Source organism: Charadrius vociferus, unplaced genomic scaffold (assembly GCF_000708025.1).
Source record: "Charadrius vociferus isolate BGI_N301 unplaced genomic scaffold, ASM70802v2 scaffold684, whole genome shotgun sequence".
NCBI lineage: Eukaryota > Metazoa > Chordata > Aves > Charadriiformes > Charadriidae > Charadrius > Charadrius vociferus.
In genome coordinates, this window is record NW_009648144.1 from 48,685 (window position 1) to 73,123 (window position 24,439).

General features: G+C 42.3%; 1 protein-coding gene across 1 annotated transcript in view; it reads right to left on the reverse strand.

Moving 5' to 3' along the window:
- Window positions 1-24,232, reverse strand: part of LOC104285474 (AF4/FMR2 family member 1-like) — a gene marked incomplete at its 3' end in the record, with an annotated part of 69,431 nt that extends 45,199 nt beyond the window's left edge. The window contains exon 1 of the mRNA XM_009883938.1: window positions 24,156-24,232. Within this exon, the coding sequence (XP_009882240.1) occupies window positions 24,156-24,232 (77 nt within the window). The remainder of the gene's footprint in view (window positions 1-24,155) is intronic.
- Window positions 24,233-24,439: the final 207 nt, after the last annotated feature.

The window sequence follows — 24,439 nt, forward strand, 5'->3', positions numbered from 1 at the left end:
ACAGCAACAGGTGCTCTCATACCCGAGTTGATCCTTCCTCAGTCTCCACAGACACACCATTTACCCCATGAGCAGAAAGCTTTTGATTGCAAGAGGCAAGAAAGCCTCATGACAAATACAACACACAAACAAACGACCCCCCCCGAAGTGGTGAGCCACCGAGAGGCCAGGATGCAGCACGCAGTCAGAGCCTGTTAGCAGAAGGATGCTCCCAATAAAAAGCAGGAGCTCATGCTGAGGGCCAGCCTTGCTTAGCAGCCGCATACAACAGCAACTTAGAAAATCTGGAAAAATGTGACAATTACTTCAGTTTATATAATCTTCACTTAGTTGTCTTCAATAACAGCACTTAACTACGTTCCCATAGTCGAAGCACCTGAACAAACTAAGACACAGTCTCTCCACTCATGATGCTGCAGAAATGAAATCTCTAAAGAAACCCAGGCTTTCAACCTCACCCCATGTACGCTGATGTTAATAGAACACTGTCAGAAAAGGTGCTAATTATAAGTTACACAGGGTATACGAAAGTTGTCATTCTCCATCTAAATGGAAATACACAAGGATGGCTTCTAAGGTGTGGACGTGTGAAGCATAATTACAAGGAGAGCAGACGAGGCGTTGGAACAATAATGAATTTAAGGCTTTGTTTGATCTGGATGTGGCAGGCAAAGGAGGAAATGTGAAAAATTTAAATCACCAGTTACGTGCAATGAAAAATCCTGACCACTTCGCCTCTTAGAGACAAGGTGTTCTGTATACAGCAGCCTAATTCCTCAGGCACACGTCTCAGGATTTCCCCAACCCAAGTAAGTGGTCCAACTGCCTTTCAGCCCTGAGGACACATATGGCTTTTTGGGTAGGTGAGTAAAGATCTGCAACTCAAGTGCTATTTCAGTCATTGAGTATGCACGGAAAGATTCAGACGAACCTGCCGGTGCCTTGGCTGCAGCTCTAGATGTGCAGCCTAGGACAGGACCTAAGTGCAGGACTGCTCCAAGAGCCCCCTTGCAGCTGCACGCCAAGCAGCCTTGGTTGTGGTGACCCAGCTGTGACAAGACTGAGATTACATGTGAGCAGCTGTTGCAAGCAAGAAGAGCCCATCCATGTCTCTTCTCACTTCATCAGCAAGGATCAAAAAATCAGCCTGGTCAGGACGCAGACAGACACATGCGCAAATGACTGGGGTTACTTTGCAGAGGCGACAGTGAAGAACGAGTTATTCTAAACTTCGCTCGTTGTATCAAAATAGGAAACTTCAGTCTGCCACTAACAGTTACACTCCTCTGTTGCACAGCTGAGCAAACATTTTCACATGTGCCTCCAGAGGCGCTCCCACAGCCCACTTTCAGACCCAAGACCAATCTGGTTAAGCTCAGCCGGTACTTTGAGAAATGCGCACCCAGATCCCTCTGACAGCATGTTACATCCTGGCTTTGTCTGAGAATAAAAAAAACGGCATTCCCTGCAGAGCAGATCCTGCTCTAACAGGCAGGGGACTCTGAGTCACCCACTATCACCCCAAGACCTGTCTGCAAAAAGGCCTGAGGAAATGATCGCACAAACAGAAAAGACATTTACCCTTCAAAGGTACTTACATCATGCCTTCCTAGATCAAAGGCTGCTGGAAGTAAATACAAGGCCTTGGCACTATCAATAAACATATGGGGTGTAGCCCTTCTACCAGAATGTAAACTTTGGGTCTGCTTGGAAGTTTAGCTCAGAGAGAAAACATCTACCGTCAAAGCACAGGAAAACCAGATTTCAAAGGCCAGCCACTCTGCTCCTCTTGCTGCCCCCACAGCAGTCATGCAGCTAATTCACATTCTTATCCCACTCCGTTCTACTTGTCTTCTTTCAAGTGGTCCCACACTCACAGCATTTCTAAGCACTTCCTGCCCCCCCCCCCGCCCCCACCTGCTTCAGCATGCAAGTTCATAAGCTATTCAGAACGGACTTCTTAGAAGCTGCCTAGCATAGTCTTCATTAAGCACCATCCATCACCACAGTGACTGCAGGATCCCATTCGAGTTTTCGTCTATCATTCTTCTTTCTTCTGGATTTGTCTTGGCGTCATCTTGCATTAGCATAGGCCCCATTCTGACAAGCCTTGGATGGCTTCCTGATGGCTCATCTGTGTTGAGGCAAACTCCTTCCATGTTACCTTATTTTCCAATGAGAACAGCCATGCTGCCTAACACAGCCTAGAGCATCTGCATTCACACCACCATCTCAAGTGCCTCTACATGACAGAAAAAGCATCAGCAACATTTCACCTTCCCAAGCCCCAGCAGGTCCACCAAATGACCAAAAGACACAAGCTGCCTGCTGGAATCAAGTTAACAGTAGATTACTTGAACTAATTAGGAAACATTGTTGATTCAAGGCCACAAAACACTTTTTACGTGAGCAGAACAGAACTTTTCACTGACATATCTGATGGCTGTAAACATCTTGGAAATTGGTAAGCACAGACTTACTGTCGTAACTCACCACTCTTTGCATACACTATGTTGCTTAGAAATTTATCTGGATTGCCTAAGAAACAGCCAGAAATAGGCAGATTCTTACATTAAGTGGACAAGCAGGTAAAAGACATTGCTAAATAGGTTTGTTTAGTTTGCAGAGGAACATATACTTGGTGGATGGCTTTATATTCTTCCGTTCTTCTCCTTTCCCTTCCCCTATCCTGAAAAGCATGTTTTCTGAGTTGACACTGTCTTTTTTTTTTTTTTAAAGAAACTCTGCCTAACATATGCTCATTATTCTAAGATGACAAACACAAAACATTTTTTTAATAGAGCATAGTATGACAATCAACACAAATTCTATTTACTTACTTTTTTTCTTCACGTGTACTATGAAAAATGAGTGCAGAAAAAGGACTTCTATACAGAAGGTGCAGTCAAGTTTGCATTTAAAATACTGTCCATAGAGTGTCACTTCTGATTAAACACTTCATACACACATATAAATCTCATATAAAGCTATGCCCCGGTAGCAAGCTTTCCCCAGTTATCACTGATAATGATAACATATTATCAATACCTATGGAAAGATACCCCTAAAAGCCTGAGTCACCTTTACCACAAAAAAAGGCTATTCCTTTTCTGTCTTTTTACCTACCAACTGCCATGCACACTAGGATAGCAACCTTACTAGCACTTATACCCATCAAGATCAACATAATTTTGCCTGCCTTCCTAAAGCCAGCAGAGCTCTCCATATAAGAACTGTGACACATTTCCAGATCAAAGTCCAGACTTCTACCAAAATTCATTTTACGCATGAAAAAAAATTGTCACAAAACCCTGAGGAATTGTCACGCATACCTCTATAGAATTAATACAAAAATGATGTGAGGAAATAATAAGGAAACAAGACAGGAAAAAGACAGGGAGAAGTAAGTCACAGAATTTTCTCCAGGATTTCTTCTTCCAGAAGAATACCAGACCTTGAGAAACCCGCCAAAAAAAGCATCAATGGGCAAGGGAGAAATTGTCTCTAATGACGTATGCTCATTTTGATTTCCTCAGATAAGGAGGAGGAAGATAAAGACAGTTGAAAAACACATTCACACAAGGCACAGTCACTTTCCAGGACTGATCTTGCGCCACCCAGTCTAAACATTACAATACAACATAGATACAAAGTAACTTTAAAAGGAAGTGACCTAGGATCAAATCTCACTAGGGCAAGTGTGTGTTTAAGTAACCACAGATGTACCGTAGTAACCCAGGGTTGCAAAAGAACTATTGTCATAGTACACAGCCTTCTGAAAAAGTAACCAATCTTCCACTTAAGTGTGCTACCTAGAGTCTGATTTTGTTAAAAACTTACCGCAGTTAAGATAAACCTTCCTGTAGTCAGTTAAGCTTTTAAACCAGCTGTTTCACGTGCAAACCCATCCTGAACCCAAGTTCAAGATCTACTACTTCTCAGAACTGACCTTTTCCCATTTTTATGGATTTAAAAGTCGAAGGCAGTCATGCAGTCTCCCACCAACAAAAAGCAACCTTGTATTATTCCCAGCTTGCCACTGGGCAAGCGCAGGCATGCTGGCAGCAGGGTAACAAGCTACTGTGTGTCAGCTGCTGCTTAAGTAACTGTGTCAGTGGTACTTACCCTGCCTCTGCAGCACCTGCAGCTTGCTGCAAGGTATTGGTTTTTTTCCCCCTCGATGAAAAGAGTGGTAAAGCACTTAGGAACTGCCGTGAATTAAGAATGCATAAATGAACTCAAATATGGCCACCTTAGAGCAGCACAGTGGCAATGTGTTTGGATAAGTCAGCGTTCAGACAGTGTGAGGGCAATAAGAAATATTAAGGTGAGTACACCCATTAGAGACCCAGCTTTGACACCTTCTGCTTTCCACCAGGAATGACAGCACTGGGAACAAATCACACCACTCCGCAACAACCGACTACCCTGCAGCATTATCCCCTCCCACAATGCTTCTCCCTCTTGATTATCTACATGCCACTCGTAATAAAAACAATCGTGCACTTCTCCCAGTTTAAGTCAGCCTGAGACACATAAATAAATCCAACTCAAGTGTTAGCTTACAAACCCCAGCTCTGGAAAATGATGTTACTGAAGTAAAATCAGTGGAAGAGTGCCAAAACTCAAGTTTTGTTAAGCCCAGCTGGATCCCCTAGCACTCTGCACTTCAGTGCACAGCTTCAGCTATTATCTCTATGCCAAATCTTTCTGTTAGGGCTGTAAGTCAGTTAGATGAGCACAGGAACAGGGTAACTACTACATGGTAAGCAGCAAGACTTTCAGTGCAGGGACAATCTTTCGCTGCATGCACATGTGCGCACAACTGCCCGGCACAGTAAGGTGTTCCCCAGGGGAAATGCTCAGGCCATGACTGCGATGTTTCATCAACTCACCCACTACTAGTAAAATATCACTGCTTCTAACGCTGATAAGGCATGCTTGAATAGACAGAAGTGGTTATCAGCTGCTGCCCAGTCAATCTGAACGCTTTCTTCAGTGAAGTGCTGCATGAAAACTCCTGCAATACCTCTGCATTCCCCCTCTCAGCAGCAGAAATCCAGCACCTCGGATGAACTGTTCCAGGTTTGACTGGGAAAATGCATAGGGTAAAACCTACATTCTGTAAGACCTATCCTACCTGTTTATTTGCCTTTGCCTTGACATACCTTTTTTGGTGTTATTGTTGTTCAGTGCAATCAAATTTATTGGTAATAGGTTTAAAGGCAGCAAGAGAACCATTCACAGTAGCAATTTACAAAAAATGCAATGTAAAAATGAAATCAGGTTTTTATATCTTTAAAATAGGCTCCAAAAGAATGCCTTTTACTGGACAATCTTGGAGATCCAAGAGATTAGGCAAAAAGGCTGTTGCAAACTAGTACTGGTTGAGAAACAGGCAAATAATCAAGAGATCAAGAAAAACAGTTTTTGCCATTAATTTCCCAGGCCGATTTTAATTAATTTTTCCACACAATCACAAGATTTTGATTCACACACATTTCTATCTTAATGACTGTAGGAAATGAAACCATGATTGCTTAGACTTATTGTTTATTCACACCAACTGTCCAAACATTTTATTCCTAACTTATCACAGAAGTACTCAGTAAAGCAAAGCCCAATGTTTCCACCCAACCCAGTTACTACTTCTTCAGGGTCCTCATAAAAATTATAAGCCTTTCAAAGAACTATCTCAGTTAAAACATCTTAAGAAAAAAGTAGTTTACAGCAAAGTAAAAAAAAAAATATATAAAATCTAGATGATATCAGCTATTACATTTCAGGAAAACCCCAATGCTTAATTTTCCATGTGAAATCATTTTGCAAATTAAATCAAGGATTCAAGTTTCACAATCTATTTTTCTATCTCAGTTCTTCAAGTATACATCAATGCTTACTGCAGGTGCAAGAAGTCAAATGCAATAAATTTTCCGCTTTAAGATGACATTAAAATTATTCAAGCAGACATGCCTTTTGTTCACTGATTTTATAGAACTGGCTTCCTAAATGCTATTAAAAAAAAGAAAACATTATTGTTCTCCATTACACCAAAGAAGAATTTTCACAAGATATATGGTTAGTAAAAAAGAAACGGAAATGTTTAGTGAGCAGCTGCTTCATGTGTCTGCATTTTAAATCTCTTCTCACATAATACTCCTCCTCACATAACTAACATCCCTGTACATCCAGTCAAGAGAATACATCACTGGTTTTTCCATAGGAGCCTGCTATCAGCTGACCTTGTCCATGCTCTGCCAAGCAGCTCATAAGTCCATCAGCCACATTGCCATGCAGTCCACAGGTGCCGCATTATACATCTATTGCCACACAGTGCATCGCATCCTGATTTCACATGCAGCTCAACTTGAGCACCAATCCTCCACAAAGAGCCACACTGCACACTCCCCACACCATGTCATGCGGGTGGAGCACCAGTTTCAGCATTACCTCGTCTTACTTTGCATGACACACAAGCACATACATCACAACTTATCTTTTGTCAATTATCCTCTTGGGGCAACAGAACCGTCTGTACCATTGTAAAGCATGTAAGCCTGTTCCTTTAAACACTTCCAAAAAACTCCTATGTTATTCAAAGACCTGATTTCACCCAGCCTTTCCTAAATTTTTGCAAGACTGGCAGCGAGACTGCTACAGAGCCTAAGAGCCTTTCACCTGTTTCCTGCACAAAGGAGGGCCCTCCTTTCTACCTTCTGCTACCACCCCAGCTGCGGGGCTAACACGTACTCCTGAAGCCCTACAGCTTAACGCAAATAAAGCCCAACATAAAAAGGAATGTAACATCAGCCCTTGCATTTGCTCCTTTTGTGACTGCAAACCTGAAGTTATTCAAAGAATAAACTACACATCAAATGCTATCAGTGGTTTAATTTGCTATGAAGCATAACAAAAGCAAAGCCTACAATATGAGCATTTGAAACTGTCTCAGAAATATGGATATGTGCAATTCTGCCTCCTGAATCTTTAACACTCTGCAACCTATTAAGCACATGGGCAAAACTGGAGTATTTTTTGTGAAACATACTCTCTGTGTAAAATGCTTCCCAAATAATTGACTAAATCAGACCTAGTGTGCTATGAATAGGAACAGGAAAGTACTGCAACTAATTTGAGATTCAGAAAAAAATAAAGAATATTAAAGACCTAGATTCTTTCATACTTTCACAGGAATTAGCAGCAAACAAATCATGCATGAATGAAAAGGTCTCCTATTCTTTTGAATTTTCCACTTACATAACAGCATGTACCGAGTAACAGGTTGGACAAGTCTTATCTGCATAGCAAGGACTAAGTAGGAACAGAAGAGATTAGCAATGTTTGCAGAAAAGATCTGTTTATATGCTGAAAAGCCTATTTTAAAATCTTTCCTGCAGTCTCTGCCAGGCTGTAATTATTCCAGAACTATTTCCTAATTTTTCCATCTACACACACAAGCGCCTGCTAATTTTCTTATGGTTTGTAACTGTTGTTCAATTTTATTGAGAAGCACACAAGCTCCGTATCTGAGTACCTCTCTAAACTGGAGTTTCAAACTGTATTCGAATCATTAGCCTGATGTCTATATAACAAAGCATCTCATTGTCATTCAAAAGGACTTGGAAAGCGTTCAGACTATGCAAGAGCAATAATCCATGACAGGGTGCATTAGGCAGGTACTGATGCATGCCTAATACACATTGCAAAGCATATGCCACTCCAAAATAAACTCTGAAGTAGCTTATCTTTCCTTTTTCCTGCTTTTTAAAAATATTTACATGCAGCTCATTTTACACAAGCTATTACTTTTAGCAACTACAAAAAGCTACCCCTTTAAGGGAATAATAAATTTTAAAAAGTTACAAGTACTGTTTCCCTTCAATTTTTAACATTTATTTAGCATCTTTATAATTTTCCAATTTAAAAAAAAAAAAAAAAAAAAGATAATTTTCCTCACATCATCTGAACCTCTATTTGAAAAGGTCTTATCTTTCCCTCGGTATTGGAAGCCGGAGGAGGAACAGTGAAATGCTCGGATTTACCATCGTTAGCAACACTTGCATGCAGGCAGTGGGAACATCACACACTGGCTCATATCAAAAGCAACAGCTAGCTGCAGTTCCCACGGGACAGCAGCGTGGGTTTGGCAGCACCGAGACCCACTGCAAACACTGGAAATCTCTCCAACTCACTTGGTGCAAGCATGGCGCTTGATCTGTGCCTGTGTGCACCAGAGAGTGAAAGAAGAGAGTCCAACAGGCATGTAGGATGTCCCAGACATGCAAAGAAAGGCTTGAGCGACAGAGGGGCTTCTGCAAGCAGGTAAAGTCTGGCATCTTTCTTAGGCAGCAGGGGGAAACGATGCAGTAAACTGTGGGAAAGAGGAATGCTGGTGGGAACCAGCACAACCACTTCCAGAACACTTACCTTGCCTCCCTGGGGAGCGTGTGGTCTTGGAGAACACGTTCCCTGATAACCATGCTCTGGAGAGCACACAGCTGTACACCAAATCAACTGCCAGCTCAATATCGAGCTAATCTTTTTTTACCTGCTGCTACCTAACCCAGGTGAAACACCCAAAATACAGACACAGCTTCTGTAAGGACTAACGTGACTTGAAAGGCTTGCAGCAATACCAGAAAATGATAATGTCAATGTGCACATCTCCTTTGCTGCTTAAAAACATGAGGTATTTTTTGCAAACCAAATAACACAGCAAAAGCCATGATTTTTACAGGGAGGCACAGGGACAATGCATTTTCTAGCTGAAATGGCAAACTACTACATACCAGGAGTTATCTGCCAATAACTGCACAATGTGCTGATTAATAGTTTTTCTGGGTTGCCTAAGGACAGTGCATGCATGAGTATCTCGCCACCATTAATTAATCGCTCTTTGTGCATTTATCCTGGTAGAATTTACGTGTCCCACATAGTGAATACCCTGAATGAGGCAATTTCTACCTCCAAAAGCACTTACTATTGTCAGTTTATTTGCCCCCGCTTAGCCTGATGCTCAGATTGGCAATAAATCATCATCGTTCTTAGCAGCTGAAGTGTTTAGTGTCTTTCATCCCATATCCTTTCCTCACCACTGTCCCCCCTGCAAGTACAGTAATCATGTGCTGAATAGTCATTTACAGCACTGCAATTAAGAGATTATTCCATTAGGCTTTGCATTTCTATCCAGTTTTACGTTTCCATTAAAAGCACTTTGTTAAACAGTTGAGAAACCAACGCGCAGGATCCCCACCAGCAGATGCCTGTCAGGCAGAGCCCCTGTGAAGCAGCCCGGGGAGGGCACAGAGTGCTCATGGGTCGACAGAGACAACCCCTCTCATTCGAGGCCCCAAAACCAGAGAGAGGACAGGTAGCACGACTACAGATGGGCCAGTGGGGAGTAAGCAATGGAGGAGCTGACTACCTGCCAGGAGTATGGGTGAAACTGGGGAAAAGTCACTGGCTAGACACCTATGTGCGGGATGAGTTCCTCTGTAAACATGGCATTGTTGCTCGTGTCTCTAAGAGCAGAGCAGAGCAAGAAATGTCACAGAAATTTTACTTCTCTAAAAAGTGACCACTCTTGTCCCTTACGTTTCAGCACGCATGCAGGGCTTGCAAATTGAAGTATTTCAGACATCTCCAGCATTCATACAGCCTCAGTCAATATATTTACCACCAAGAAAACTGGTCAATGAAATATGTTTGCTCTTTCTACGGGTGGTTCCCCTCATCCCCCATTTTACAGTTTGTTGTTTGGTTTGGGGTCTCCCCCCTTCCTTCTTTTTCTGCAGCATAACTGCATTGCTCTTTCCCAAATCCTTGCCCTCTGCCTGGTCCATTTGAAGCCTGTGAAAAATGGAGGTTACTGGGGAAAGTCCTCCGGCTTCACCATGTGCGCGAAATTTCAGCCCTTGGAAACAGTCAGTACCAGCAAATCCCTTGCAAAGTAAAAAAGCTTGTGACCAATGAGGAAGATGTTCTTCTTTGGACCTTGGCAGGAAGCATACAGAGTGAACAGACATTAGATGCAACTCCTGCAAATGGAAATTAGAGAAGAAGCTCAACTTTAGTCATATTAAAAATATGCCTGTCTCAGCTATGAGAAGACACGGTCACATCACAGCAACTTTTCTTTCCATCTTCAAGGAGCAAAACCTAACAGCCAACTGGTAAAAGGCAATTAGTCAAAGTACTTGTTAATTAGATTATAGCTCTTCTATTTCATTGGCTTCCAGACTCAGTATCATTTTGTGTCCAGCTTTAACCTTCTAAGGAATTGGTATGGTTCCAAGACTGTCCTCAACTGGCTGTCCTTTTGTCTGGGGAAACTACCACTCTCGAAGGAAGTCACGTCTGCCCAGACAATAATGGTGATGATTGCGTGCCAGGCTTGCGACCACGGCTGGAAAATTACACCAAAGTGCTGCAGGAACATGCGGGAAGAATTTCACCAAGCATATGCCGCATTTTGTCCACTCAGCAGTGACTCAGGATGTCTTCCAGGGATACATCGCCTTCTCTGATAAAACCCATCAGACCCTCTACCCTTATGAGTATTTTCATGGTAACAACCAATGGCCTCTTCAAGTCCCTGTCCTCAATGCCACAGCAGCAATAGATGGTTTGGAAGGAGAATGAATCAGCGCCGCCTCTCCCTCGGGTTCCTCATCCCCTGCCCTCCCACACATGTTCCCAATGACACTTATCGCCCTAAGCACGAGGCAAGAGGTCTGCGATTTGCTCTCCGAGGCACCCAGCAGATGCCCTACTGCAACGATTGCCTCAAACTTCTGAAGAACATTTTAAATTCTTCTGTGTAAGCTGCTGCATTTTCCCTCACCCCGACTCCCCTGACTCTGTCTAGAGCTACATCCATTGTCAAGCGTGGTAAGCCTCTTGAACAACCTGCTTCCAACCAGACAGCTTCCTGCGTCATCTCGGGGATGCACTTCCTCTGGATTGCTTCATCTCTCTGTAGTCTCTCACTGTCCCAGAGATTCATTTATGAAGCATCCAAACACGATGAATAACAACTCCAATACTAGCTAACACCCCAAACAACCCAAGTAACATCCAGCTAAGTCATTTGTAGAAAGCTAGGTGTTTTCAAGAAAATGCAAGCTGATCACAGGGATTTGGAATAATTTTATTAACTTTTTTTTAAATCATAGGATAACTAAATCTCCCTAAAATATCAGCACACACTTTCTAATACATTCTGTATCTTTTCCATCTTCCTTAATTGCTTAGTTGTCGCAGCTACTAAACATGCAACCACAAAAGGGTAGACGTTTTGCACACCAAACTTGCTATGCATAAGTATTTCTGGAAGCCACTTGAAAAACAGGGAGGAAGGAAAGAACAGAGAGAGTCACTATTTCTGCATTTTCCTATTACACCTGAAACTTTCCTTTTATCCATCCTAGGAACAACTCTCAATTCTTTCTGGCCAGCATATTATGCCTTAGTCCCATATTTTTTTCACTTAACACAGTCCTGCTTAGAAATATGATGCTCGTAGCAAAACACACAACAGAGAAAGAACAAAGGAAATGGTAAGGCTAACACCACTCCCCTCTCCAACATCTCTTTATCTCTCTGTCATGCACACATGTAGAAGTCATTCATCAGTTTCAAGCTGTGAATCAGGAACCCATTTTGAGCACCTGCTTGCACACATGCAAAAACCGTCCTCCATGTAAAAGCTCCAGGTCAAATATTCATTTTGAGCACAAGCTCGAGCCCAGCTCTTTAACAGGAACACTTTCTTGAATCGGACTTGAAAGCTTAAAGCCAAAGAAAACTAGAAAACCAGATACTGGTCTAAATTCCTTCTTTCACCAAAGTAGTTAAAGCCTCTCAAAAGATGTGGAGGAAATAGATGAGCTGGAACCAAGCATACATGCTGAAGGCTATGATTTGGCCCCGAATGAGACTGACGCAGAAAAACCCAGAGGAACCCATGAAATCGAGAGCAGCAGCTGTAACAACACCTTGCACATACACCCTGCTGAGCCCTGTCACTGCCTGTTGCCGCCACCTCAGCTTCCAGCACACCCTTGGCAGGCTGAACTCACACAAACAATCTCAATCCTCCTCTGGTTTCCTACTTTCCATTGAGACTTCACTGAGCATCAGCAGGATCCAAGATCTGTATCTGGTCAGTGCCTGCACCTCACTTACACTCCATCTTATTTGCACTTCCTTGCCAAAAGGACAGAGAAGAGGAAGGGGTGAAAGAACTGTTCAAAGACTTTCCAAGAAAACTGCACAACTTAATTGATGACCTTTTAAATGCATCATATTAAACCCAGTGATCAGCCCTCACACTCTAGTTCTTGGGTATTCAGGGACTTCTCTAGGAGAAAGAAAAATATTGAGCAAACAAAAACAAATCATTATTTGCTTGGCAGATTACTGTACATAAACGGTCTTTAAAGTTGTTACACTCGAGTAAACATAGCTTATATCAATATCATCTGTACATTTCCATCATTAGGCTGAGAGGGAGCAGGATGGCCCGTTTTCAAGGAAACAATTTTTAAAAAAGGAAACCATTAACTTCATATTTAGTCAAGATACAAAGGAACAGGAAGTAAAGAAGTAATTTTCCCAGTACTTCCCCTGTCCGTAAGTTGCATACTTTTTCATCTGCCTCATGCATGACACCCCTCACCCACCAAATTAACAGCTAGAAAGCAATGGACCTTAGAAAAAATGAAACAACAGCTAATACAGAAATCCATATAAAGAAAAGCAAAGATGGGGTTGGGACACAGATATAATTTTTTCACAATACCTTCTTTTATACAGCATTTCTATCAAACTTTTTCAAGAGGGTGAATATTTTCAAACATGACTTTTGAGTTTTTCTTTTGCTATAGCTGAAAAAAGGACTTTTTCTCCCACTCCCCACTGTTTTGGCTAGCACAAATGATTACTGCCAAATGAGAAAGCATTCTTAAGGGAGCCAAGTGGAAGTGGTCCTGAATGCAAGACCCTTGACCGAGACACCATGCGCTCCATACATGTAAGTACAGCACAGATACCAAGTCAGTTCTTAGGGTAAGGACTGGAACAACTGTATTTGGCCACAAAATGACACAAGGTTCAGCCCAAATAATGGGATGTCAACTAAATGTTCATTAGACTTAAAAATTAGCCCAGATCACATCTGGCTTTATATGCATTACAGGATAGGGTTTTCTTGTGTGTGCATGTGGTTTTCTTTTTCTTTGTTTTGGTGTGCTTTGTTCTGTTTTTAAATGGCACAGTTCCTACGTTTTCATGATAAATTCTCTCACAAGTTGCTCAAATAGCGAAACAACATCAACACACACCAATACAGCTGCCAAAACTGAGCCTGAGAAGCTTTTGGTTGCAATTATCAGATTATGTTATAATTATAAACTGCTTTTATTTATTTAAGAATTACAGAAAGAAGGTTCTGGCTGTGAAACGCAGTGCTAGGCTGCATCAGCTGTCTAGATGGGAAGAGAAAGGAAGAGCAATAGGCTCCCTGCGCATAAATTCAGTCTGTCCCTCCAAAGACCTATGAAAAAGGGATGTGTATTGAGAGAAACCTATCTACTCGAGATCAGTTTGTTCAGTTCACTTAACTGACTTGGAAAGAAGAAACACTTTCCAAATCATTAGGAACCAGACTAATTCACAAATTTAAGTAACGGAAGAACCAGCTTGGTAGCCAAGTTTTAATGTTGTCATTTCTGCAGACTGACAATTTCATCTATCCACTGCTGGGGTCCTACTTGTGCAGAGTTGCACTGTCTGTGCACCACAGCACCGAGCAACAGCACTACACTATGCTCAGTGACATGCTATAAGATAGGTACAGAAATTCCAGTTTGGGGCGGTCTCATTTTGGTTCACTCAGAATGAAGGTTGAGGTCATGCCATTTACACACCAAGAGTTTGAAGCTGGTCTGGAAGGAGGACGGAACAACATTCAACAAAATGTTAAAGGCATCTTCAGAGGGGAACTCTAGGCTCTGCTGAAAAAAAAGCTGTTAATATTTTTTCTTCTCCTTTCCCAAGTTAAATTCTTCCTCCCAAACTGGGCTAGGCTGCCTTGCAGGCTCAATTCTATGTATCTGCATAGAAAGTCTTTGATAAGAAATGAGTTTCCAGTGTGGTTTATTCTTGCACAAAAGGCTGCAGTCTGTAGATAAAACGTATAACTATTTGCAACCAAACCTTAAGCACACCCTTATACACAGAGATACTCATTTTTGCAAGAGATGAATTTAAGAATTTAAGCCAGTAACTTTCCCTTCAGGTGTTGTTATTAATGGTTCCATAGTAAGCTACAAAACTGCCCAATGCAAACACTGGTATCCTGCTAAGAAAGTCTACAAAGTAAAGCTTCCCCCCCAATGAAACTTGCTGAATGATATGCTAAAAATAAGGCTTTTTTTCCATAGGTAACCTATGGAAAAAATACTCTAACATCTGTTACAGCTAGATGGCACATCTTTACAGCATTATTAGTGTCATCCATGTTCTCTTTCAGCTTTTTTACTTGCTATTTCTTGATTACATTGCACCATCTAACTCATGAACGCAGGGTTTTCCCAACACGGAAGAATTTCTCCCAGCTCCTTCATAGATCACATAATTTTTATTCTGATAGCTTGATGACATCAAAAATTCCCTATGTCTAAAAGAACAAAAGCAATACATGTATCTGTCAGTGTATGCTTTTAACTGAAAAGGCTAGGAATACTGGTGTCATTTTTATTACAAATAGAGAACTGCAAGGGGCAGCTTTGTGATGCTTAATTCACTAAATGACCAAAAGTCTTTTTGCAAAGGTGAAACAAATGAGTTACTGAATTTTTCCAAGTTAGCCAATTTAGGAAGTTTTTGTTGGTCTATTATTTTTAATGCCTCAGTGTATGAGTCATCTTCCTTTCATGCAGAACACAAAGGGAAAAATCCCCCAAGTGTCTGAATACCACATCTCATTATTACAGATTAGACTTTCTCAAAGAACACAGAATTTTCTTAAGCTCTAGACTAGTAGTCTTTTTACTCCTGCAGTCCATTACACAGAACCAGGCATTTCTTCTTATGAGGGCCACCAACGCTAGCTAAGCAAAGAAAGCCTATCGTTAGTTTGCTGAAGTCAGCCCATGTAAAATGGATAGGGGTTTGCAAACAGATAAAGATCTTTAACAGTTGCAAAACCTCGGCAAAGTGATCACATCCCCTTTAAATATTAAGAGACTCATTCATCTTGTTTCCAGAATGAAAGTTATAGAATATCATGTGTTAAAACAGAAACCCAAAATTTCATATATCTAAACATTTCTGAGACACAGAACATCTAAACAAGTTGAAAATCATAAACTTTCAAAAATGAATGTGCATAAACCATACTCACAGACACAGGAAAAATAAACATGCTTCTCAATTGACATTCTTAAAACTTTAAAACTAGGTAACTGTTTCTGAAGGAAGAAGCACTAGTTCAAGTACTGCCATAAGTTTCATATCAGCCTGTACAAGTGACAACCATGGGGAAAAGCATCCTGCAGCAAAGCTCCCTCTCCAAAGTGGGATGCACCTCAATTCTGGGTGTCCATCACCCAGGATCACCCTGCAGCACAGACTGAGAATTAACTGCAAGCCAGGCTGTGACTGAAGAGTTTACAAGTGGGCTTGGCTTTCCAGTAGCAAACACTAAAGACAGGCACAAGCGAGAAAATGGCAAACCAACACCAGTGCAGTACCCAGTTGTAGAAGGCAGGCCCCAAAACAGCCTTGTCCAAGAAGGGAGATGAGTTTTATGTCTCATGTGTTAGCTCAGGCAGTAATCACAGTTTAGCACAAGAATCACAAGAGAGAACGTGGTACAAAGTCTCAAGTATCATCATGTTATTTCTAGCGACTGCTTTCCATTGTCCCCATTTCCCTCCCAAAACAAGGACCAGAACCAAATGCGATCACCTCACTCACATACTGAAGATACAACACAATGGCTTAAAAAAAAGGAAAAGTAGGTGTACAAATTATTTCGCCAAAGGACACCCAGCAGGAACAGAGAAGTAACTGCATCCCACGTGTCAGACTGTATTGCACCAGTAATGGAAAAAACAAGTTTCTCCAAAAAAGGCATATACTATGAACCCAGTGATTTATGCATGAGGCATCTTAATTTTTCTATCTATATGAACTACCGGGGGTTTAGTACTTTTTTTAAATTTATAGAGACAGGCAATTCTACAAGTTACTTTAAAAATAACATTAAACATTTCAGCAAAGTTGAAGAGAGACTTTCAGGCTGGACTACAGGAAACATCATGGTCCCACTGGACAGAGATGGGTGTTTTCTTTCACCAATTAAGAGTTAACTGCTGGACAAAGCAGACTATCCTGCTACATTGGGTCTGCAGGCTCTCAACAAAGAGAGACATGGTGGTCCAGAGGAGCTCTTTAGCCAACCCAGCTTACATACACCATCCTGTACCCATCCCCCAGAAGCCGTATGCCAGAAAGATCAGCCTTATTCACCGATATCATGGAGTTTACACTAAGCTTTGGCCAACACAGTTATCTCTCCTCTGCAGCATATTTGTTGCCTGTACTTTTAGCTATGCCAGCAAAACTTCATGGTAAACAAGGCCTCGAAGCTGCAGTGACAGACAGACATGGCAGCCATCAGGGACGGGGGCCTCTAGGTAATGGCAATGCTAAGGGAGTCTTTAAAAAAAGAAGCAAGCCTCCCTGCTCTGCAGCACGGCTAGCCCTTGCTATCTTTCTGTTAGCACGCGTTATTTTAGCAAAGGTATGAAGAAACAGGTCCCTAGACTGACAGCCTGTTCTCAGCAGAGCCACAGGCTTACTGGCACCAGGAAAACAACTTCTACTAGAACAGCCTGTTCCGCTGTGGGGACAGGGAAAAGGAAAAAAGCATTTCCCCAAAGCACTTCTAAACTGCCAGCATATTCCCCGTCTTCAAATTAAGATGATTTTTCCAAAACAGCCTATTGGGGGGAGAGGATTCTTGAGAAATAGCTGCAGACCAGTTATGAGGGAGAGTTTCTAAGCTGTGCTTGCAAAGATGAATTATCTCAATATCATCTTTTTAAGCACAATCCAAACTGCAGAAGCACAAGAATACCGAAAGCAACCTTTTACCATATGTCTACAACTCTACAAAGACGTAATTATCCCTTTACTGCTATGCATTTTAATAATTCCTTTCAATTTCAGATGCTAGCAGATACCCGTATTTCGAACCTCAATGCCCATAACTCTGCTCAGGGAAGAGGCACAGGCACTCACGCTCTCTCACATACCTCACATACACACACCAGCTGCTAAACACTACTGTGCCGTGAAGGAGCTGTTCATATGCTGAGGAATACATCACTTGCTGCTTATAGATTACACAGTATATAGTATTCTAAGCAAAAAATACACAGAATAAAAATACTACCATATGCTTGCGCATTTGCTCTTTTGTTTGCTTTTTGCAAGGGCTTCTGCTGTGCTCTTTCTGCTTAGGTTTTGGTGAATTCGGGGTAGGGATGTTTTTGTTGTTCTTTGTTGCGGGATATTTGTTGCCTTTTTTTTTTTCAGTTCTGAGAATGAGTTTTACTGTTGTCTCTGAGGTTAAACATTAACAATTTGCTTGTTGAACTTTCTCAAAAAATTAAAGCGGGGACATTATTTTGTCTTAACTCAATGGGTAGTGCTGCAAAAGCAACACTAAAGGAAAACTTCAGGTCACTGGTACAATAAACACTCAGTACAACTACAAATGACAACTCTACACACTAAATAATAACTAAGCCTGAACTAATCCACAAGACAGACATCTTCATGAAGTGTATGGTACCTGTGATGAAGATTGTCTATTCAAACCTGCCTAATCACCTTGGCTTGACAACGCTGAAAATAGTATTAACATTAGCAGAGCACCTCCTCAAATGCAGTTCTGTGCCCACACACCTGCTTTTTCTCCCTGCCTGCCACCTCTCCCTTCCCCTACAAGGATAAGGCAGCAAAAGAAATGCACTTTTTATAACCTCTGCAGTAAAATAAGGTGGTCAACAACTTCTGCACCTCAGCAGTGTACGAGACAGCTGGGGGCTGGCTCGGCACAGCACAGCCATCACAGCCGAGAGGAAAGACGGGCAGAGAAGCTTCTGCCTCTCGCCGCTTTCCACAGCCGCTTGATTCTGTGCAGATCTGGAGAGCAACTTCTCTCCCCTGACTTGTCTGTGAATATGCAGCTGTGGAAAATCTGCTCGTAGCACATGCAGTAGTTCTTGTCTGTTCACCGTAAAAGCATCCTGCTGAAGTGATGCAGCTCTATCTTAATCCACCTATGATAACACTGCATTTTGGAGCGATATCCGCCCCAGCCAGTGCTACATGTGTCTTCTCATTTTTATCATGGACACAGATGAACTGCAGCACCCAAAACTGCAAAACATAAGGTAGTCAGTACTTTTTTCACAAGAACATACCACAAGGAAAAAAATCTCCACACTGTTCAAGCCTGAACGGGATGAGTACTTTCCCATTATTTGTTTTTTTGAGGCTCAGGCATCTCTACATTAAAGTAACTCTCTTGTCATGGTGCTCGCAAGCTGGGCAGTAAACCAGCCTCCGGGTTCCCGACCACCCTGCACTTCAGCGAGGCCTTAGGAAGACACCCTGTGCTTGGTGGAGAATTCCTCACTTCGCTGTAGCCCGCCTCATGAAGAACAATGTCTTCGTAGTATTCCTATGTACTTTACTGAGCTTTTCTATTATATTGACTGGCACCTCTGCTTACTAGCAGGTAAGCTAGTCTTTACTTAGCTTTTCTGTTATATTTTAAAGGCAGTTAAAAGCTTCATGCCGTCATTCACTATGACTATGCTCAGAAAGAAAGCGCTGAGGAGAATTTATGCAGTTCATTAAAAGCTTGTTTCCTGCTATTTGTGCTGCATCTTGCAGTTGAACTAGCAAATGATTTTCTCATAAAAGCAGTTAGAAGATGCCTCTCTCCACAATACAGATTCAGGCCCAGGAAAATTACGTGATCTAAGGAAACATTCTCTTCTACACCAGCTCAGGTATACCATGACAACAGTATTTCAAAGTTTTCAAGGGTCTATTACAACTTGGAACCCCCACTGGAAAAAAAGAAAAAAAAACAACCCAAACAACACCCACCTAAAAACCACACACACAAACCCAAAACCAAAACCCAACAAACCTACTTGAAAAATCTACTTCCCTGTGAGCATCCCTTCTCTGTGGGGGAGCTGCAGCCTGCCCCAAAGCAATAGACTCCAGGTTCAAGAAGTCCAGGCAATAAGGAACAGTGAACTGAAAATCCCAGCAGCCCACAAAACATGTTGTGGATCAGCTCGATGTTTTGTTCTGGAGAAAATATGGTTGTATTTCCACAGGCAGGGCTAGTAGCAATGCGTGAGCAAAACCAACAGGCGTTCACAGGATGTTTTAGGTTTCAATAGACAGGTAAGCTCCAACAAGACAGTGTTTCAGACCTTCTTCACCTACATCTGCTGACTGGAATGCAGCATCACCAATACTGGTACTTGCCTGTATCAACAGGACCCATGAAACAAACAAGTTATGAAACGTGTCTTTAGATCTAGCCTGGAAAGCTGTGAAACGACACAGAACGAAATCAAGCTGCATCATTCAACATAGCTTCTCCTCAGGGAAAAGCATCAGCATTATTCCCTTTAGAAGAAACTGTTTTGCTGCATTTACCATGTTTTAAATGCAGATATGGACACATTTTATTTCTGCACAGCATCACCTTCTTTTTCTACTGAAATGAGTGGTACAGCCTCCTTTTAAGACTCTTCTGGGTTTAGCTAGTATGACTTCACTTTAGGAGGTGGAAACAGAGGGCTTCCCAAACTGCTGTCCATCATTACCCTTCCCTGCAGCGCTGACTCAGGAGAAAGAGCAAGGTGAGTCCAGCAGGGATGATGCACAACACTCAGATTTCATGTTGCTCTGACTGTGCTACTGTATTCACCTATATACAAAGATTAGGAAATTGCATTCATTCTGCACACTTACAATTATACTAGTCATGAGCACTTTGAAAGGCAAGTTATATAACAATTCGAAATTCTTGGCATCCATAAAGTATTTATTTATCCACCAATTTTAAATAAAATAAGTGTAACCAACAGGGTCTATAGATAATTTAAAATTATCCCAACTAGCCTGAGAAAAGCAGCCTACATCTACAAAAAAAGCAGCTATTCATCTAAAGAGCCTTAGCTTGCGACTGCTGCAGTAGAACACACGTTTTAATGAAGGAGGCAGAAGAGAGATGGGCTCCAACACGCAGTTAAAGGGCCATATCCTCATGCCTCACAAATCGCTGGTAGTAGCTGTTAGTAAGCGCAGGTGCCAGTTTGTCCAACACACCTCCTAGGGGTCCTTGGAGTATCTCAAAGCAGCTGAATAGCACCTGATGAATATCACACCACATTTAACAAGAAAGTAAACTTGTCCTCATTCAGATCAATTCTGCTTCTGCTCACACATTCCTGAATATACCATAAAAACCTGACATAAGCCCTGTTGCCTGGGGACATTACAGGCATCAGATCATCTGCGCGTTCCAGAAGCTAGTGTGTAGAAAGCTACAGCTGCAAACCTACAGCTCAGCTCGCAATTTAAAAAAAAAGAAAAGCTATATTATACACAAAACAACACTAATTGGAGGATATTTTCTCCACCTAATGGCTTTAGATATAAGCTATTTACAGCAGCCATTGGTTGCTGATCATTCTCAAACAGCTGAAACAAAAACATACCAAACTCACCACGCAATCATTTCTTAAGATTTACTATTTTTAAAAAATGTTACGGCATCCATTAGCACATCAGTTTCTCAGTCATCACTATTACAGTTTTTAAAATGCTGAAGAGCAGCAACAAGCAGGTTTTATCACCTTATTTTCCTTACACTTCCACCCTTCAGAACAGCAAAACATCCAAATGCTAGGTGAGCTGCCCAAGATCACAGCACTGAAGCTGAAGAAAGGATGCAGGATTTTCTTATTACATCAACAAGCATCATCCCCAATGTCACATCCCTTTCACTAGCTGAAACATACAGCATGTGAGAAATAGCAAACCCAAGCAGATGGAGAAGTACCTGAAGACTTCATACAGCCTGATACCCAAAACATGACAGTGCTCTGTATCATACCACCTCATCAGTAATCTACTGAGCTTGCAGAAATTGTTTGTATTTTTTACAAAGGAGAAATGAACACAGAAAGCTCACCCACATCTTTTGTCAGCTACCTAGCAGAGTAAACAGTCAGACATGTTTTGGCAAATGAATTCTAGAGACATGTGGCCTCTCATCCCCACGCAGTATAACTCAAATTATTTATTGTGAATATGAATTCATCCTTCACTGTTGAATAAAATCTTCTACGTACCCACAAAGCACAAATCTCTTGGACTGAGATGGATACTCCTGCTGACCTGTGCCACCAAAACAGAAGTACCACAACAACCATTCTGGCAAATATAACCTCTCTCCTGCAAGAGATTAATTTCTGCTGCTCATTTTCACTCCTACTCTCTTTTAAATGTCTTAATAAGCAGAAACTTTAACACTGATCTCCAAGCACAGAGGTTACCTTCTTACTCACTGTGCTGAAATGCTCTGACGCAGTTTTACAGCTTGAGCGCCTCACAGCATTCTGACAAAAGCAAAAGCCAATGCACATGATGGAGGAGAAGGGAGGGTACAGAAAGACAGGTGCGTATTTTGTCTCCATGCCTGTCTGAAACTGGAGGTGTGGGGCACAGTCCTTTCACCTACTCGGCAGTACTCAGGCCCACAGACCCAGCCTTTGGTCCATTTCCCTCACTTTTACTTTGAGCCAATCAATGTATGAAACTTTATTCTCTGCGCCGTCCACCTTACAGGTTAGGGATGTGGTTCGCTGACCCCAGTGCCAGCCTTGCCTTTTCTCGACCAGTTTGCTGAGGCTGGGGGCTACTGCTGGGACCCGGCTCCCATGTGCCCTCCTGCCACCCAAGAAAATGGCTGTGCGACCTCTGAGACATCAAGCATGTCCCCGGCCCTGGAGCCAAGCCAAGCTTCAAGGCCAGCCAGCGGCACTAAGATTTATGCTGTATCCTCTCTTAGCGCATGGGCCTATTAAAGCAACGTGCTGATAATGCAGGCCAGTAAATCATGCGAATAAACGATCACACAAAGAAAAAAACCAAAGATGCTGAAAAATTAAACCTTTGCCTCTTTGTTAAGAACTCCCAGTCTCCCCACACACTGAGAGAGCAGGCAGTTGCAGCTAGAGGAGTTCAGCTGGTAACGAAGCAATCAATCTTCCCGTCCTTCCTCCCCAAACCTCAGGGCTCTGTCATTTTGCAGTTTGTAATTTAAAGCCAGCTCTTGGCTTCAGACCTGCAGAAAAGCACCACTGCGAAAATACACTGCGAGTGCCAAACTTCTGTGCAGGATACGCCACCATTTTTAATTTTTTTTTTTTTTTTTTCCTCTGCTTGGATTTACTTCTACTTCTTAAACACAAAATCCACCCATAAAACTGAAAGCTGTACAAGCTGGTTATGAGCCCAATTTCAAGTGTGTTACACAAGTCTTAGTCTAGTAAAATTCCATTTTTTGGCAGACTGTTACAAAAATCATGCATACCTATACTCGGCCATTCTGTAGATAAATATTTTATACAGATACTTCATACATACTCAAATAAAACAAGATATAGGAACTTTTGTATAGCGATTCAAACTGCTGTCTGCCACTCTGGAATGGTGCTTTAAGATGTAGCAGATGTAGAGTGATTTGTTTCTAACAAATTGTATCTGTGGCTCTGTGGCCATAATGCGTTTCAAAGGGTTTTGTTTTTTTTAAATCGCATCTGTCAGGAATTACACAAGTATAGTCAATCCAGCCTCCTGACATCCCTTCCAGCCCTGTTTCCTGTAATTTCATTACCTTTTGTTTCTTACTTTTCTTCTATTGCTTGTTCCTACCCTATCCCTCCCGTCGGCACTCTGAGAAATCTTTTCAGCCCTACGCCACCTTTTTAATTTTTTTTTTTTTTTTCCTCTGCTTGGAAGAAAGGGGAGCGGGGTGGCTGTTTGGTCTGGGACTAACGAGCAAAAAGAGTTTCTCTCTTCGTCATTTCTGAAACGCCCATTAAAGCATCGTAAAAGCTAAAAGGCATTTAACAGGTACCTTAAATAGCACTGCTTCATCAAGGACCACGACTTAAGAAAAGCTGCCTCCCCCATGCTGAGTGTGAAATTTACTTTAGAGAAAATGCCCCCTTTGCCCCCGGCTCCCCCTCCCCATTAAAAACCACAGTTAGCAGTTAGCTGAAAAGTATTTAACCAAGACTCCAAGACTGGTAGATTTTTCCTCGATTTTTGCTCTCTGACAGCAGCTACACTGGGTCATTCTTTTTTCATACTCTTCTCTACAATCATTTTCTACCCTCCCACCCATCCAGCAGATTTGCACACAAGCAGACACAACCCGCTTCCATTTTACACAGCCAGCTCTCCAATCCGACCCAATATAAACCATTTGCCTTTTAAAATATTGCTGTAAGCAATCACAGAAACCTGTTTACACTAGGCTGGTTACGGGGGGGGGAACAACCCAAAACAAACGAACATACAATCATTTTCTTCCCTCCCACCCATCCAGCAGATTTGCACACAAGCAGACACAACCCGCTTCCATTTTACACAGCCAGCTCTCCAATCCGACCCAATATAAACCATTTGCCTTTTAAAATATTGCTGTAAGCAATCACAGAAACCTGTTTACACTAGGCTGGTTACGGGGGGGGGAACAACCCAAAACAAACGAACAAATAATAGCCACGTCCAGAAGAAGAAAACCAGTTTCAAAGAGCTATTAACTTGTTGGATGGGGAGAGATTTGACAGGGAGCAATTAAGACTTTGTTTTTCCTGTTAAAAGTTTATGCTGAGAGGAGGTAGTGGACACTTCAGTGAACAAAACACGCGAACAAAAATGTATGCGGGACCTGCCTCCAGACGCATTTCTGCGAAACGCGGCGCAAAAAACGGGAGCAAACCCTGCCCGCAACGGAGCGGGGGCATCGCTACCGACATGACGTGCCTTCAACGAAACCCACCGCCAGCGGTAAAAGTTGCTCAATGCCGTACCTCGACTGGGCAGCCATCGCGAAGTTTATGCCGCCAAGCGTCCTCTATCCATGAGCTCTCTCCCCAGCTCTCCGGGCTCTACCCCCCTGTCAGAATCTCCATTTGCCGGCCGCCTTCCCGCCCGGTTCCCGCTTCCCGTCAACGTGCCCCTCCAAGACGTCACCGCGCCCCTGCCGCCGCGAGCCCCAGTTCCCCGAGCCCCGGCTGGCTCCCGCCGGGGTGGG